At 63.3% G+C, this 16,458-nt stretch overlaps 2 protein-coding genes across 2 annotated transcripts in view; one reads left to right on the top strand and one right to left on the bottom strand.

The window, feature by feature from the left end:
- Positions 1–2,156: 2,156 nt before the first annotated feature.
- INHA (inhibin subunit alpha) lies at positions 2,157–4,023 on the bottom strand. The gene is made up of 2 exons (XM_026094777.2): positions 3,765–4,023; positions 2,157–2,890 (listed from the first exon to the last, which is right to left on the bottom strand). The coding sequence occupies exons 1-2, from the start codon at positions 4,021–4,023 to the stop codon at positions 2,157–2,159; spliced, it is 993 nt and encodes a 330-aa protein (XP_025950562.2).
- Positions 4,024–5,565: 1,542 nt separating this feature from the next.
- The window catches only part of OBSL1 (obscurin like cytoskeletal adaptor 1), a 22,044-nt gene continuing 11,151 nt past the window's right edge, over positions 5,566–16,458 (top strand). The window contains exons 1-9 of the mRNA XM_064515499.1: positions 5,566–5,698; positions 7,083–8,186; positions 8,617–8,886; positions 9,071–9,331; positions 9,718–10,023; positions 10,476–10,754; positions 11,513–11,788; positions 12,200–12,472; positions 16,105–16,377. Coding sequence (XP_064371569.1) covers positions 7,142–8,186; positions 8,617–8,886; positions 9,071–9,331; positions 9,718–10,023; positions 10,476–10,754; positions 11,513–11,788; positions 12,200–12,472; positions 16,105–16,377 — 2,983 coding nt within the window. The 5' untranslated portion in view covers positions 5,566–5,698; positions 7,083–7,141. The remainder of the gene's footprint in view (positions 5,699–7,082; positions 8,187–8,616; positions 8,887–9,070; positions 9,332–9,717; positions 10,024–10,475; positions 10,755–11,512; positions 11,789–12,199; positions 12,473–16,104; positions 16,378–16,458) is intronic.

Here is a 16,458-nt window from a genome sequence, read left to right as displayed (position 1 = left end):
CTTCTGTATCCGGTCCTTTGGGAGGAAGGGGTGGGCAGGGAATGCTGCTTGGAGTGGGCGAGGGCGGGCGCCGCAGCCCGGCGGAAGCGCGGGCTCCGAGCGTGGGGCCGGGCAGGGCCCCGTGGCCCCGGTTCGGCATTCCCGGGATGTTCCATCTCGCCCCAGGATGACTCGGTCGTTCCTGCCGCGTGGAGGCGGCTCCTGCCGGGCGGCCCCCAGCAGGTCGGCCGAGCCGCGGCCACCTCCCTCGGGGTCAGGGTGCCGGAAAGCCCGAGCCGCATTCCTTGGCGTCCCCATCGCAGCTCCGGGGCCCTGCGAGGGGGGCTCCCCGCTCCTCTGCCTCCGGCATCCCCGCCGCCGCCGGGAGGGGAAGGGATGTGGCGCTGCTCTCCCCTGTCCCGGGGCCGGATCAAATCCAGCGTTGCCCAGCGCCACGCGGGGCCCTGCTTTTGGGCTGGGCTGAGCACAGAGGGCTCCTGGGCTGTCGGCACGGGCTCTGCAGAGGCGCCGTGGGCGCAGGAGGAGGGAGCAAGCAGCTCCGGGGTAGGAAAGCGTGGGAGCAGCAGCCGCAGGAGCCTCGGGGCAGGGTGGACGCGCTTGTGGCTCGCAGGGCACTGCCGCCTGCACCCCTGGCGTTGGAGGGTGCCGAGTATGCCAGCTGCAAGGCGAGGGAGAGGGGTGCAGAGCTGACCTCCGTGGGGAGCAGGGGGCACGCGGCAGCTTGCCCTCTCCCCCTTTCCGGCTCTGCGCAGCCGCTGCTTTCAAGCTGGCTCCGGTCGCCTTGCGCTGGTGGGAGGCCACGAGCACACAGCTGGGCTGCGCCTTTCCCAACGGCCGGGGGCTCCGCGTGGGCAGCCCAAGGCAGCTGCACCCTGTGGCATCGCCGAGGGTGGATGGTCTGTTGGGACCCCGGGTCGAAGCTGGGTCCCTGTCTGGCCGGACTGTGCTCTGTTGCTGCCGGCGGAACAGCCCTCGCTGTTAAGGCAGCACTGGCTGGTCCCTCCCTCCCTCCCCTGGCCAAAAGCCTCAGGGAGTTTGTGTCCCACTGCGTAACCCCTTGCTGCCTGTGTGTCCCCTCTGATTGAAGTTGGCATTTTAGGCTTTTGGTTTTTTGTAAAGAAAACAGGTTTATTTCACTCGTCCTGTTCATCTTTCAAACAGGTTCTGCCACTCAAAGAGCGCTCGCTTGCAGCGCCACGCATACCGCGGGCCCCGCGGCCCGTGCAAGATCCCAGCTTCACCTGCCCTGGCATGTGCTGTCCCGTGTCCCCGGTCCTGCGTCTCCGGCCCCGCGTCTGCCCTGCCACGAGCCCCCCCGCCTGCCTCTTGCTGGGAGTGCAGGGGGTGGTTTCCATCTCCAAAACCCCTAGGGACCAAGCAGCCTCGGGCTTGCAGGCTGCTCATGGGAGCGACCCAGCAGCTCTCCGGACCTGGGTGCCCAAGCGGGGCCTGCAGGGAGTCAGGACTCAACCTTATGGGATTTCTTGGGTGGCGCCTGCTCCTTGAGGCCCTGGGACCAGGCTTGGGAGAGCTTTGCTGCCACGTCCCCCCCAGCAGCGAGCTGCCACGTGGTGCTGCAGGTGCCCTGGTACCTTAAGGCAGGGGGGTCTCACCACCAGGCACAGCCACCACCGCCTCCCCCTGACCCCCCAGAAGCCCTGAACCCGCAGCTCCCCCACTCCGCTCCAGCGTGGGGGCACCTGAGGGGTCCTGAGCAGCAGGACTGGGACCTGCTTGCGCCTTCCCAGTCTTATCTGGGGGTAAGAAGTGCAGGGGCAGGAGCAGATGGGATGAAAGGCGGGATGAGCTGGTCAGAGATGGAAACCTGCCTTTAGCTGGGGGATGCATCTGCCAGCTCCTCTGCAGAAGACTGTGCCCATGCCCAGTCCCCCGCGCCCTGGCCTGCGCGGTGCAGGGAAGGGCCCTGGCGCGTGGGGTGTCGTGGGGCAGGGCACTGCTGTGGCTGAGCAGGGGATGGCACCGCGGCATGGGGCAGGGTTCCCCTGTGCGAGTGACTCCTCCGTCGCCCTGGACGGGATCACCGTCTGCCCACCAGGTTGGGGCAGGGTGAGGGAAGGTTGGGGTGGCCTGGGGCAGGGCTGTGGGGTGCCGTGGGGCAGGCCATGGCTGGGACGCACCGGGGCGGGAGCTGGGCACTACACGCAGGTGCAGTCCTGGGCCAGGATGTTGGGCACAGTCTCGTACTTGAAGGAGTAGCCGCCATCGGAGGTGGTGCGGACGCGCAGCGAGCGCATAGTGCCCGGCAGGGCGGCGCAGCAGAGCTGGACCCCCAGCCGGTGGCTCAGGCCATGGCCTTCGGAGCAGCTGCCGTGGCAGTAGTGGAAAACGAAGCTGCTGGGATGCACGATCCAGTTGTCCCAGCCCAGCTCCTCAAAGGAGATGTTGAGGGAGGCCCGGCGGCAGTTGGTGTGGGCGGCCATGTCCTCCGACGGGCGCTGCAGCAGGCCGAGGGCGGCGGGGGACCAGGGCACGGCGGAGCGGCGAGCCCGCTCGCTGCCCTTGGCCCGGGTGGTGGCCACCAGGAAGGGCATCTTCTCCCCCTCGGCCAGGCAGGGGCAGCCAGGGCAGCGCACCAGCAGCATGAAGAGCGGCTGCGAGATGTGGGGCAGCAAGGTGGCGGCAAAGTGAAACACCGTCCAGTGGTCGGGCGCCTGCACCGCCGTGGCCACCACGGGCACGCGGCCCTGCGGTGTCAGCGTCAGCACGTCCAGGGCCGAGTGGTTGCGGGCGGCCGCGGGGCCAGTGTAAAACCAGAGCTGGGCCGACGTCACGGTGCGGCTGAGGGTGTGCGGCGACGGCTGGAAGAGGTAGGTGAAAATCCCTTCTTCCTCCAGCAGCTTGTCCGGCTGCGTGGGCTCGCAGGGCACGTCTGCAGGGAGGAAAAGGCGCCTGCAGCAGCTTGGGGTGCTGGGGCAGCGCCCACGCGCAGCCCCGCACCTCGACGGCACGCACGACCCGCGGGGACGGGGCAGGAGGGTGTCCCGAAGCAGGGCGGGAGGCGGCGGCGGTGTGGAGGGGGTCCCCGGCGGGGTGGCGAGGGTGCCTGCTGCCCGGTGCGGGGGAGCTGACATCTAGCGCCGCGCGGCAGCTACTGCACGGTGCCGGGTGAGCGGTGCCTGCGCCGCTGCTCTGGCCCCCGGGAAGGGCTCCTGCCACCTCCCTGGGGGGCAGTGTGGCCTCTGTTCTGACTCCTGCTCCTGGCCAAGCAGCAAGACCTGCCCCAGCCCCGGGGAGCAGCCAGGGCTGGGCAGCAAGCAGCTCCCTGGGGCTGGGGCAGGCTGAGCCCCAGCAGAAGGCCAGCTGTGTCCCTCTGCACCCTGGGCTGATCCATTAGTGCTACCCTGTCCCCTACCATCCTGCCCCCGTCCCTTTCCATCCTGTTCCCATCCCCTAGTGTCCTGCCCTGCCTGCTTCTCATCCCTCCCCGTCTCTCTGCATCCCACCTGGCTCAGTCAGTCCCCAGCCTGTCTGACTCTCAGCACCCTCGCCTGCCTCCTGTGCCCCTCACCTGCCCTCTGCCCCTGCCGGGCTTCCGGGCTGATCTGCCTACCCCTGCCTGCCTTCCCCTTCTGCCTCATGGTTCTCCGTCACGTCTCAGCCATTCCCACATCCCAGCCTGGCTTTTCTGCTTCTTCTTCTCCCTCTGTCCCACACCAACATCCCAGTCCTGCTGCATCCCCCCTGCAGACCCACCATCCCAGCTTAGCCTGTCTGCCCTCTCCATCCCCGCAGGGGCTCCTCACCTGTGGAAGGGAAGAGGATCACCTGGGAGGTGTCCTCCAGCTCTTTGTGCAGGACTTCTGGGGTCTCCAGGATGTCTCTCCGATGCACCCTCCTCCCTTCCTGCCGGTGTCCCTCCTGGGGCTCAGGGGGGCTCAGATGCTCCAGCACCCGCGCCCGGACCTTGGCCAGGATGAACTGCTGGTCGGCACCAGCGCCGGTGCAGCTGGCGAGGGCGGCGGGGGGCAGCAGAGCTGGCAGCAGGTGCAGGAGCAGCAGCATGGCCGTGGGGCGTGCAGCGGGCCGGCTGCTTGGGGGGCTCTGCCGTGGGCGCCTGCCTGCCAGCCCAGCCCGTCTGCCCGCTGCGCGCCGCCTGGGGCACAGTGGCATTGAGACGTATCTGACACTGACGCAAACGTCTGCTCGCCGTGAATATTATCTCTGGGCAGCAAAAGTGCTGAGACGTCTGGAATGTGAGGACTGCAAGGACAGTGTGGTCTGGGGGGGGGGGGAAGGCGCCCGGGGAGGGGGCGTGGGGCGATGCTGCTGGGGGCAGTGGGTGCGTGGGGCCGGGGGAGGCCAGGCTGCGGGCAGGGTGCTGCCGTGAAGGTGTTGCTGTGCCAGGTGGCTGGAGGGGCACCCCGGGGTGAGTGTGGCAGCTGCCGGTGCGGGGTGCCCCCATGCTGGAGCGGAGTGGGGGAGCTGCGGGTTCAGGGCTTCTGGGGGGTCAGGGGGAGGCGGTGGTGGCTGTGCCTGGTGGTGAGACCTGGGTAGGCACCTGGTGTGGTCCAGAGCCCTGCAAGGCCCTGATGTGGGGAGGGATGTTGGGGATGGCAGGCTGGGCACCCTTGTGCTGGAGATGTCTGGGACACCCTGAGGTCACAGGGGAGCAGGGACATGAGGATGGAGCCCAGGGAAGGATGGGCTGGGGTGGGGGGAGCTGTGGCATCTCCAGGGCTGCCCTGTCGTGGGCAGGAAGAAGCTGGCAAGGTCCTGTGACATGAAGCAGGAGGGATGGGAAGAGGGCTCCACGCAGCCTGGGACAGGCAGTGGCCAGGGAAAGGCTGGGCCAGCCCAGTGTGGAGGTGTAGGAGGAAGAGGTGAGCCAGCTGGAGACCCTGCAGCAGCAGCACCAGGCGAAGGAGCCCATGGTGCCCCTTAGGCTGCCCAGCTGCAGACTTGCTCCCAAGGGCTGGAGCTGCTGGATGGGAGGTGGCTGTGAGTGGACTCAGCACATCCTGCCCTACATCTTCCTGCAGCTGCCTGCAGGGGAGTGCCAGGAGTCCCACGTCCAGGGGTCCTGCGTGTCTGCACGGTGGGGTGCAGCCTCCATGCCAGCCCACTCCTGCAGCAGCCCAGTGTCCCATGCAGTGCATCTGGTGTGGCACATCCCGTCCCGCAGCAGCCTGGCATCCCATGCAGTGTGTCCCATATGGCACATCCCAACCCACAGCAGCCTGGCATCCCATGCAGTGTGTCTCATACGGCACATCCCACCCTGCAGAAGTCTGGCATCCCATGCAGTGCATCCCCTGTGGCATGTCCCCTCCCACGCAATGTGTCCCATGCAGCATGTCCTCTGTGGCATGCCCCATCCCGTCCGGCCTGGGTCCCACACAGGGTGTTTCCTCCTGCCGCAGGCTGACCCCACGCCGTGGCACCACTGAGTCTGCTGTATGCCGGAGCCCTGGAGGTCAAGGACTGCCTCCCGGCTCCAGGCTGGCCGCTCTCCTGCTGGGGCGCTATACATAGGCCAGCCCTTCCCAGCCAAGGCACTGAATGGAGCAGGCTCCGTCTTATCAGCCCTTTGTGTCATCAGAGGGTATTTTTGGGGACAGCAGCTGCAGGCATTTGTAACGTTTGGTCCCTGCATGTTGACGTCCAGAAGCGGAGCTGGGGCAGGCGGCAGGAGCAGGGTGCAGTGCTGGGAGACGCAGGGAAAAGGCGAAGGAGCGAGGTGCGTGTGTGGGGCAGGGGACTGCGGCGTGGGGGGTGCGTGGGGCAGGGCGATCGGGGGGCATGGGGGCAGCTGGAGGGGAGGGGCGGAGTGACGGAGCCATCAGGGCTGTGCCTGCCTGTGGGAATTGCTGTTGGGGTGGCCTGTGGGTCTGGAGGAACATCCGGCTGGGGACGCATCTCTGAATGAATGAATTGCATGCAGGTAGAGGTTCGGGAGGAGGTGGTGGCCCTGGTCCCTCCTGCTTCTCAAGGACTGGTTGCCTCCCACCTGCCCCTGCCTGCTCCCTCAGGCAGTATCTTGGCTTCTCTCTCCTCATGTCCTGCCCTGCCTGAGCAAGGCAGAGACGCCTCTGCCCTGGCCCCAGTGACGGTGTGGGCAGAGGCCAGGGTGTGTGTTTGCCCAGGGAGGCACTGACCACCCTGCCCCTCTCCAGCCTGTGTCAATGGACACGGTTATCCGCAGGGTTGCGGATGGAGGCAGTGCCTCGGCTGCCCGGCAGCTGGATCGGTTCCTATGGCATTCCCTCTGCACCCCTGGGGCTTGAGTGACTATTTCATTTAGAGTCATGGTTTTTGATACCTAATGGCTGGAGTGGGGGATCCTGCCTCGGGGAGAGCGGGGACCTCCTCTCCGTGGGGAGCCCCTCTTTGCTGCAGGCAGGGTGCTCTGCAGGGAGCCCCCCAGTGCACCGGGAGCCCTGCTTCCCTGTCCCGCTGAGCCTGGGAGGAAGTGCCCGGATCCGGCCAGATGCCCCCCTCCATGACAGCCCCTTATCAGCACCTGCGCCTGAGACAGCCCAGATGCTGCAGGAATGCGGCTCTGCCACCACCCGATACTGCAGGAATGCCCCGTGGGTGGGGACGGGATGGGGCTGGGGCCCTTCCTGCCTCAGCCCTGTCCCCATCCCCATCCCAATCCCCGTCCCCAGCACCCCTCGGGCCCAGCAAGGAGCTGCCTTCACTCCCATGCCCCATCCAGCCAGGGGCCCTGTGCTCCCAGAGCTGAGGGTCCCATCTGCACACACACACACACACACAGCCTGGGCTGTATGCACCTTGGCCCCATGGGGTGTGAAGCACTGCCTTTTGCCACCTTTCCCATCGCTGTTGGGCAGAAAAATGGGTGATTTGGGCTGAGGCTGGAGCATATCCAGGGAAGTGCCGAGTCTGGCAAACTGCACGGTTGTGGGGTGCTTGCATGCTGTCTCAGGCCCCCACAGCCCCCAGGGAGGGCTTCGGGCAGCCTGTGTCCCTGCAGCCTGGTGGGGCTGGGTGCTCGGAGTGAGGGGAGGCAACGTGGTGCTCCTGCCGCGCTTGCTGGGTGCACCAGTGCCGTAGCTGAAGCCTCGCCCCATCCCCGGTCTGTCCCTGCATTGCTCCAGGTTGATGATCCCAGTTGCTGCCCCGCTAAGCTGCCCGCTGTGAGGCCGGGGAGGCCGGGATGGACGTGTTTGGGGGAGCACCCAGGTTCCTGGCCTACCCCCGCACCTTCACGGTGCAAAATGGTGCTGACGCTGTCCTGAAGTGCCAGATCGCGGGCGACCCCCGCCCCAGCATCCTCTGGGAGAAGGACAGGACCCCGATCGAGCCCTCAGGCCGCTTCCACGTGGAGGCCAAGGGCAACATGTACAGCCTGCTGGTCTCCCGAGTGACCTCGGAGGACAGTGGGCTCTACATCTGCAAGGCCAAGAACAACGTTGGCGAGACCTATGCCGCCGCCATGCTCAAAGTGGAGGCCGGGGAGCCCCTGGAGGAGGGAGACCCTGAGAACAAGCCACCCGTCTTCCTGGTCAGGCCTTCATCGATGCGGGTGTGCCGGGGGGAGGACGTGATGTTCACCTGCAGGGTGTCAGGGCAGCCCTGCCCGGTGCTGCACTGGGAGAAGGATGGGCATGAGCTCTCCGACCTCTTTGAGAGCAGCCATTTCTCCGTGGGGAAGGAGCCCGAGGACTGGCATTTCCTGAAGCTGTTCGGCGCTCGGCCCCCGGACGGGGGGGTCTACGTGTGCCGGGCGCGGAGCGGCTCCCGGGAAGCCCTGGCTGCGGCCGTGCTCCTGGTTGAGCCCCTGGCGCCGGGGCTGCCGGACGAGCAATCCCACGAGTCCCCTGGGAACGGCCTGGAGCAGCCGGGGGAGCAGCAGCAGCGCCGCCGGCACGCCGCAGGCTGGAGCGTGGCACCCGAGGCCTGGGCGCTGCCCAACGGCGAGGTGCCCGCCGGCGTGCCGGGCGCCAAGGCGTTTGCCGTAAGCGCGGGCAAGCACGCCAAGTTTCGCTGCTACGTGACCGGCAAGCCCAAGCCGGAGATCGTCTGGAAGAAGGATGGGAAGCCCATCACCCCGGGGCGCAGGCACCTTGTCTACGAGGACAGGGAGGGCTACTTCATCCTCAAGGTGCTGTACTGCAAGCCCCAGGACCAGGGGCTGTACATCTGCACTGCGTCCAACACGGCCGGCCAGACCCTCAGTGCTGTGCAGCTCCAGGTGAAGGGTAGGTACCGTGCCCCACGAGCCCCCGGGGGTGCAGGCAGGGGCTTTTAGGGCCATTTGCTGGCAGCTCCTGCATTCATTCCCGCCATGCCCCTCTCTTGCTGCGAGCAGCAGGGTGATGTTTTTGGAGGGCTGTGTGTGCCAGGTCGTGAGCAGGGAGGGGGTGCGATGTGCTGGCGACAAATTCCCCTGCAAGTGCAGAGTGGCTTTGGCTGAGAGCCTTGCAGGGCATGGCGCCAAGCGTCTGTGCTGGTGACAGCCCTGTCCCTCTGGCAAAGCCTGCACAGGACTGTGCTGCCGGCCGGGGACGCCGGGCCGGCCCCTTGCCGAGGGTGTCACAGCGCGGACCGTGCACCCTCCACGTGCTGCACCGCCTGGTGTGGGTGCTGGCCCCGTGCGCTCCTCAGCACCCATCTCTCTCTCGGCTCCAGAGCACCGGGTGCGCTTCCAGGTGCAGCTGGCAGACGTGGAGGTGCAGGAGCGGGAGGATGCCGTGCTGGAGTGCCACGTGCCGCTGGAGACCATCCCCACCTCGTGGTACCTGGAGGACAAGGAGCTCCAGCCCAGCCACAAGTATGTCATGGAGGAGCAAGGCGTGGTGCGGCGCTTGACCATCCGTGACGCCCACACCGACGACGATGGCATTTACCTCTGCCAGATGAAGGACAAGGGGCGCAGCATCGCGGAGGTCTCCGTCCGAGGTGGGGGGCAGGCCCAGCTGTCCTAGCTCTACCTTCCCTCCTCCTGGCCAGGCAGCTCCCTGCTGCCCCCTGTATCTGCCCTCCCACTGTTTTGCCCGCATGCCTCCATGCGCCTGCTGTTACCCCTCCTAGACCTCTTCCACCCCTTGCTCCCTCCCCACCCCTCACCCGGCCCTTTTCTCAGGGATGATCATAAAGAGGCTGCCGCGGAAGCTGGATGTCATGGAGGGGGAGAATGCGGCTTTCTGTGTGGAGACGCGGGAGGCGGTGGAGGGGATCTGCTGGAGCCGGAACGGGCAGGAGCTGCAGGAGTCTTCCCACACCGTGCTGAAGAGCTTTGGCAGAACTCACCTCCTGGTGCTGGTGCATGTCACCCGGGAGGAGGCGGGCATCATCTCCTTTGCTGTTGGGGAGTCTCAGACAACCTCCCAGCTCCGGGTCAAGTGTAAGCCCCTGAGGGGTCCTCCGTCCTCCCCATTCACCAGGGGCTGATACAGGGGAGAGCCGGGATGGGCACCAACTGCACTGGGGACGTGATGACTGTGAATGGTCTTTGGGCACTGAGGCTTCTAGCAGGGCCCTGGCCCCAGGGGCCCAGTGTCACTTGTGCTCCACAACCTCCTGTGGCAGGAGGCTTGGCACTGTGCTGCATGGGTGCAAGGCTCTCGCTGAGCTGATGCTCTCCAAGCATGAGCAGCCTGTGTCATCAGAGATACGATCCCCAGTGGAAGAGGTTGCACAGTCCCCTACTCACCCCTTTCCCTGCCTTGCTCCCCTGCTTGGAGCCTGGCTTGCAGTCTCTGAAAAGGAAATGTCTACTGTGGGTTGCAGGTGTGAAGCGCGACCCTCCGAGCACCCCGGTGGCGGCCAGGATGAGCACAGAGCACAGCAATGCGGCGCTGCTGACGTGGTGCCCCGCACCGGACGTGCACCATCGCCCCCCCAGCAGCTACGTGCTGGAGCGGCAGGAGGTCAGCAGCAGCGAGTGGGTGCACTGCCTCACCACCGACCTGGCCAGCCTGGTGGAGGTGCTGGGTGACAGCGTGCCCTGCGAGGCGGACTACCGTTTCCGCATCTGTGCTGTCAACAAGTACGGCAGGAGTGGGCCCGTGGAGTTCCCCGGCTCCGTGCATCTCGGTGAGGGCTTCAACCCTGTCTGGGCCGTGGGTCTTCCTTTGTCCCCCTCTGGGCCTCCCAGGCTGGGCTGGGACCAGGCTTTCCTTAGGAACCTGTTGAGACGGGCTGGACCAGGCCCTGACCTGTCTTCAGGACCAGCCTGTTGGCTCCAGGTTCCCCATCTGGTGGTCCTTGCCCTTGTGAGCCAGCCTGCACAGAGCACTGCACTTAAATAACACATCCCAGATCACTTCCAAGCAACTCTTCTTCCCAGGAGAGAATGGGATGGCACTGTGGCCTGGTCCCAGGACCTGCAGAGCATTTTTCTACTGGCACAGTCCTAAGTGATGGGTCCCAGATGCTCCTGAAGGCTGGGTAGGGGCAGCAGGCAGCCAGGGGCAGCCCAGTCCTGGAGTATGCTGGCCCCTGGCACATGCTGTTGCTGTCTGGGGCTGAGTCCTGCCCTGCTCCAGTCCCAGCAGCTCGCCTGGAGAGAGGCCTGCAGGACGCGCGGGTGCGGGACGGCGAGGATGCGCACTTCTCCCTAGAGCTCTCTGCCTCAGTGCGGGGCGCCTGGTTCCTGAACGGCGCGAGGCTGGACAACGAGGAGGGGGCAGGCGGCCGGTACTGCATGCAGCACTGCAAAACAGAGCACTCCCTGCTGATCCGGGGAGCGCGGCTGGCAGAGAGCGGGGCCCAGGTCGTCTTTGTGTCCAGCGGCATTCGGGACTCAGCCACGCTGCATGTGCAAGGTGAGTGGGGCAGGGGTCTGGCAAGGAAGAGAGCAGCAGGGGTGGAGGATGCCGCATGGATTGTGGTCACTCCCTCCAAAGTGTGGGATGCCTGGGCTTTTTCCCATGTCCAGCACCCCCTCCTCAGAGCCAGCTCAGGAGCAGGAGATGCATGAGCAGCCTCTGACGTGCTGTTGCCTCCCATCCCAAGGCCGGGGAGTGCTGGCTTTCTGCGAGACTGGCTTTGCTCCTTGGAGCTGGACCTGCAGAGCACAAAGCACTTCTAAGCACTGAGGCTGTGGGCTGTGGAGGAGTTGTGCAGACCTTGGGCACTTCATTCCCACCAGGGCTTGGAGCAAGGCTGTTCCTTATCTGCCTGGCCTGGCTGGGAGCTCCCTGCCCTCACGCCAAGGCACACCTCCATGGAGTTGTGCTGTCCTGGTACCACAGCAATGGCTCAGGAGCTCTTGTGCCAGTTGGCTCTGAGTCTTGGCTAGGGATGTAACATGCATCCCTGGCCCATGGTGGGGATGGCTTAACTCCAGGTGATGCTGGGCAGAGATGCTGCAGGGTGCTGAGCAGCACAGGGACAGCCCCTGGGCACCAGCACCCTGGGGGTGTCCAGCAGCACCCACTGCCAATGGGTTAGAGTGGGGATATGGCACATTGTCCCCATGCCCGTGCTGAGGTCTGCCCAGCTGGGACCTTAGGGGCTCTCCTGGCTTCCCTGGGCAAGCAAAGCCCAAACCCATTTCTTACCCCTCTGTGATGACTCTCAGCCCCTCAGGCCCACATCGCCCTGGTGCCTGAGGCCCAGCTCCTCCGGAAGCAGCCGGCAGGGCTGCCTGTGCTCCTGGAGTGCGAGGTGTCCCCGCCGGGTGCCCCTGTCCGCTGGCTCAAGGATGGGGAGGCCGTGCCCCTGGACGACGTTATTGCAGTGCAGGCGGAGGGATGCACGCGGAGGCTGCTCGTCCGCTCTGCCGGTCCCTCGGACAGTGGCATATACACGTGTGATGCTGGGGATGAAGCTGTGAGCTTCGTGGTGACAGTGACTGGTGAGCTGGGGACTGCATGTGGGAGCTTGGGCCCCATCTTCTGTAGGCATGTGAGTGGGATTTGGGGCCTGGTAAAGCCCGCCCAGCCCCTTCTTCCCACACCTTGCAGCAGGCCCAGGGCAGGCATGTGCCCAGGAGACCCCTCTTCCCTTCCTGCTGCCATCATGCCTTCTCTGCCTCTTTTCTTACCTTTTTTCCTCTGATGTCCATGTGCGGAGATGCTTGCCCCTGCCTCCACGCACCTCCCTGGCCCCCAAAACCAAATCCTGCATCCCACAGCACTGTGGTCAGAAACGACAGCAGTGCTCCTGCCCCTCTTCTGAACTTATGCTGGTGCTGGTGGCAGGGGCTCAACGCTGCCATCGCTCTGCGTGGTGAGATCCCTGTGCTGAGCCCTGCGTGTCCCCCCAGAGCCACTGGTGCGGATCGTCAGCTCCAACGAGGATGCCCCGCATGCCTACGAGGCCCAGGAGCGCGTAGTGCTGTGGTGCGAGCTGTCCCGCGCGGACGCCCCGGTCTGCTGGTACAAGGACGGGCTGGAGGTGGAGGTGGGCGAGAGCCTGGTGCTGGAGCGCGAGGGGCCGCGGTGCCGGCTGGTGCTGCCCTGCGCCTGGCCACAGGATGCGGGTGAATTTGTCTGCGATGCTGGTGGCGACTCCGTCTTCTACAACATCACAGTGGCAGGTCAGTGGGTGGCAGGTCAGCGATGTGCTCGCAGGGCTACATCTCCACAGGCTCTCTGTGGCACTCAGCACAGGGTGCCTCCTCGTGGGCTGCAGTCTGCGAGGGCAGGGTAAGTCCCTGCTCGCTCAATGGGAGACTTTATGAGCTGCTCAGTGGATATGCAAAGATACACAGTGGCTGTGGGAAGTGCTAACCACGAGGACCATGTCTGTCTGTCTGCTGTTGCTGCTGTGGTGTCCAGCTGCTCTCTCCTTCCTGCCACCCCGCGGTCCCTGGGACCATCTCCCATCTGCTGTGTTTCTGCCCATCCCTGGCCTTTCTCCCTGCTCTCTCTGTGCTCTCCTGTTCACTCCTTGTCTTTCCGTGTTACTGTGACTTGTCTCCGTTGCCCCTTTCGTCCTCTGGGTGCTCCTCCAGACAACACATTACTTACACTCATTACCTGGTAACTTGCATCCTGCCTCTGCTGTGACCCAGTTCAGAGCCACTCTGCCTTCTGCCTCTTACCTCTCCCTGGAGATTAGCTCTGGGCAGCAGGATCCCTGTTTAGGGGCTGGGTTGAGGTTTCAGGGCTTGGCAGACTAGTTCTGCAGGGTGGGGAGGATGGGGACATGATGGCTGGCTCCTTTTGGACGTCCTGCTTTGCAGCTGGGGCAGGCCTGCCGAGTCTAGGATGGCCAGTGCCAAAGGGAAAGTGGTCAGTGTCTCATGCTTCACAGATGTCCTTACCTGAGTCAGTGATTCAGATGGGTAGGGGTCTGCACGGCAGCAGGGCTTTGCTGGGTAGGTGTTACCAGCGAAGCGGGCAGCTCGCTCCTTGGGCACTGGTCTGTAATGCCCAGGCACTGATGGTGGGTCCTGAGCACCCCCACACCGGGCAATGTTTGCCGGACCTCTCCCATGGCTGGTAAACAAGACCTCTGCGTTCCTAAAAACAGCAGGTGTTAGCATCCGACACTGGGCATCCGGCACCTGGTGTGGGGTGACTCACTATTGGACATCGCTCTGATGGACAGCATTAATTGCTGACCTAAAAATTAATGGTTGCCTGGATACCAATGATTTGGTTGTGTTTACTTTGCGCAAAGCGCGTACGGCATCAGGCAGTGACTTTCCCCCATCGTAAAGCGGTTGTTAGCATCGCTGGGTAGCAGTGCGAATGGAAAACGATAATGAAAACTGAAAACGACCAAAAGACTTCCTGTCGCTGGCCCCAAAACCCACAATTCCACAAACACAGGGAGGCTATGAGTGGCAGATATACAGTGTGGTTAAAAGGTGATGTGACCGCAGCGATAAAACCTCTCCGCAATGCTCACATGTGGATAAGTGCAGAAGTGCAATTAATCACAGAGGACTAAGTGTGGAAATGCGATGAGTGACACAAGATGCTAGAAGAATCAGTGAAATAGTAATTGCTAAGAGAATCAAGAAAGAAGGGTTTTTAACGTGATAGAGTTAAAATCACCAGCGGGAAGGATGGACTATAAACCTCCCCAGGGTGATCAGCAATGGCTGTAATACTTTGAATAGAGACAGGAGGCATCGTCCATCCTGCGGCGGTGCACAGGCGTGGAAAGTTCAGCATCTGTAACACAAGCGGGGGGAAACACCATCTGCTGAAGTTCAATATTTCAGCTCGGCAGCTTTGCATAACTTAGGCTGAAGAGTCTTAAAGAGCCTGACTCAGTTAGTTCAGGACTCGGTCACTGGGGAAGGGCTAACAGTGTAATCAGCACCAGGCAGCGTGGTGTGAGCAGCGGGTGACAGAAGGCTTAAATGAGGACTTCTCTGACACAATTTCAGGTTTGGCAGATAAAAGCAGTGCTGTTGATACGGCATGCTTGGATTTCGCCAAGGCATCTGAATTATCCCCATCACAGGCTGGTGCAATGCACAAGTCCAGCTGCCTAAAGCCTGGCCATCCCCAAATGCCTTTGGGTTTTCTGGCAGCTGCTGGAGCCATCGGTGGGGCTGGAGACAGAGCAGCGTGGCTGACCACGGCCTGACGCGCTGCACTCTCTCAGCTTTTGGCCAAGGCTTTCCCCATGCAGGGCTCTCCCAGCACTCTGCAGGAGGTGGATTTGCCCCAAAGCTGTGCTGTCTCTCTGCCCATTGCATCAGAGACTTTTATGTGTGGGGGCATATTTCTGCCTCCATGTCTCTGTGTTGGAGCTCCCAACCTGTCTCACTCAGGTGGGCTGAGCCATGGGCTTTCCTTTGCCTTTCCCAGGGGCTTAAAAGCACCCGGTTGTTTGAAGCCTGCTCATGGGGCAGGGGGAAACGGGGGACAGAGGTTGTGGGCATTAGGGTCAATATTTCCAGCTGTACTTCAGTGATTTGATTGCTTTTAGCAGGCCCACTTAAGGAACTTTGCAGCATTTGATCAATAAATTGGACAGATACAGACTCAGCATGATTCAGGTTAAACACTACAGTCTGGCTAGGTGCCCACTCTTAAATGTTGTTGGTTTGTAGTGCACTGTTCAGTGTTTGCATTAAGCACTGCAAGGAAACTTAAAATCACGCAGGAAGTTTGCAAACTGGTTGCCTAGCACGGGGCAGCGGTAGGCTGTGAGATGAACAGCTGGATGTGCCAGGTGCTTGGTTGGTGTCCTGCTCTCACCAGCTCAGCTGCTACCATGGGTCTGATCCTGGCTGTGCCCCATGCCTGCATGGACCCCCGGGCTGGGCTGAGCACCCAGCACACAGTCCAGGACCCCTACAGCATGTTGGTGGAGAAGCCACCAGTTGGCTGATGCATGACCAGGCAGATAGTGCTGGCTACTGCAGACAGGGACCACATCCTGATCCCTGAGGTCTTCTCCCAGGGGAGAGGAGGGTTGGTTATCTAATGCTTATATGGGAGCCCCTCCTGGACTTTATGAATCTAATGCATGTCAGCAGAGTTGTGAGCACTGGCCGACGTTTTGTGGGCAGGCTGGGGTTAAAAGTGTTAACTGTGGCATTTAACCTGCACTCAAGTCTAGCGTGGTGTGCTGGGTCACAGTGAGCCGGAGGGATGGGGAAGCTGGCTGCGAGCAAGCTGTGTGCCTGCACTGCAGAGCGAGCTAATGCAAAGCTCCGAACGGAGACAAAAGCGTGCGGCATGCTGCGGGTTGGGACCCAACAGCCCTCCAAAATGGTGGCTGGGGAGACATTTGGAGGAGTGGGAGCTTCCCCCAGAAAGGAAGCCATAAGGGCCATGCACAGGCTCCTGAGCATGCCGGCACTGTGCACACCTGCGAATGGTCCTGTGGCTTTTTGGTTTCCTACCTGCTTTGTCACCCTCCACCTCCCTTGGGGACCTTCCCCAGAGGTGCAGCAGTGCCAGGCACCCACATGGGGAGTGAGGGCTTGCTGAGGCCTGACACAACGCGGTGATTTATGGTGAGACTTGCAGGAAAATGCTTCCCCATGCTGGCACCCAGATGGGGTGAGAGGGAGCTCTCTGGCACAGCTGGGTCAGGGTAGCCCAACAGCTGGTGTTCTGTGAGACGTAGATTAGGTGGTGGTTTTTAGACTTAAAAATCAATGAATCTGTGAAGACACTGTGCCATGCTGGGGTCTGACCACTACAGTCACCAGTTATGGATTTTGCATTGCAGCTCAGCCCACATCTCTCTCCCCAGAGCCGCCGGTGCGGATCATCAGCTCCAATGAGGACGCCCCGCACGCCTACGAGGCCCAGGAGCGCGTGGTGCTGTGGTGCGAGCTGTCCCGCGCAGACGCCCCGGTGCACTGGTACAAGGATGGGCTGGAGGTGGAGGTGGGCGAGAGCCTGGTGCTGGAGCGTGAGGGGCCGCGGTGCCGGCTGGTGCTGCCCTGCGCCCGGCTGCAGGACACGGGGGAGTTTGTCTGCGACGCCGGCGGCGACTCCGTCTTCTACAACATCATGGTGGCAGGTTGGTGCTGCCCCGCAGTGGTGTCCCTCTCTCCCCCCTGCCCCGGCCGCAGCTCCTGCAGAGCATCCTGCCTCCCCACTG

The sequence above is a fragment of the Dromaius novaehollandiae genome, chromosome 7 (assembly GCF_036370855.1).
Source record: "Dromaius novaehollandiae isolate bDroNov1 chromosome 7, bDroNov1.hap1, whole genome shotgun sequence".
NCBI classification, from domain to species: Eukaryota; Metazoa; Chordata; class Aves; order Casuariiformes; family Dromaiidae; genus Dromaius; species Dromaius novaehollandiae.
This window is presented reverse-complemented; position numbering and strand designations above follow the sequence as displayed.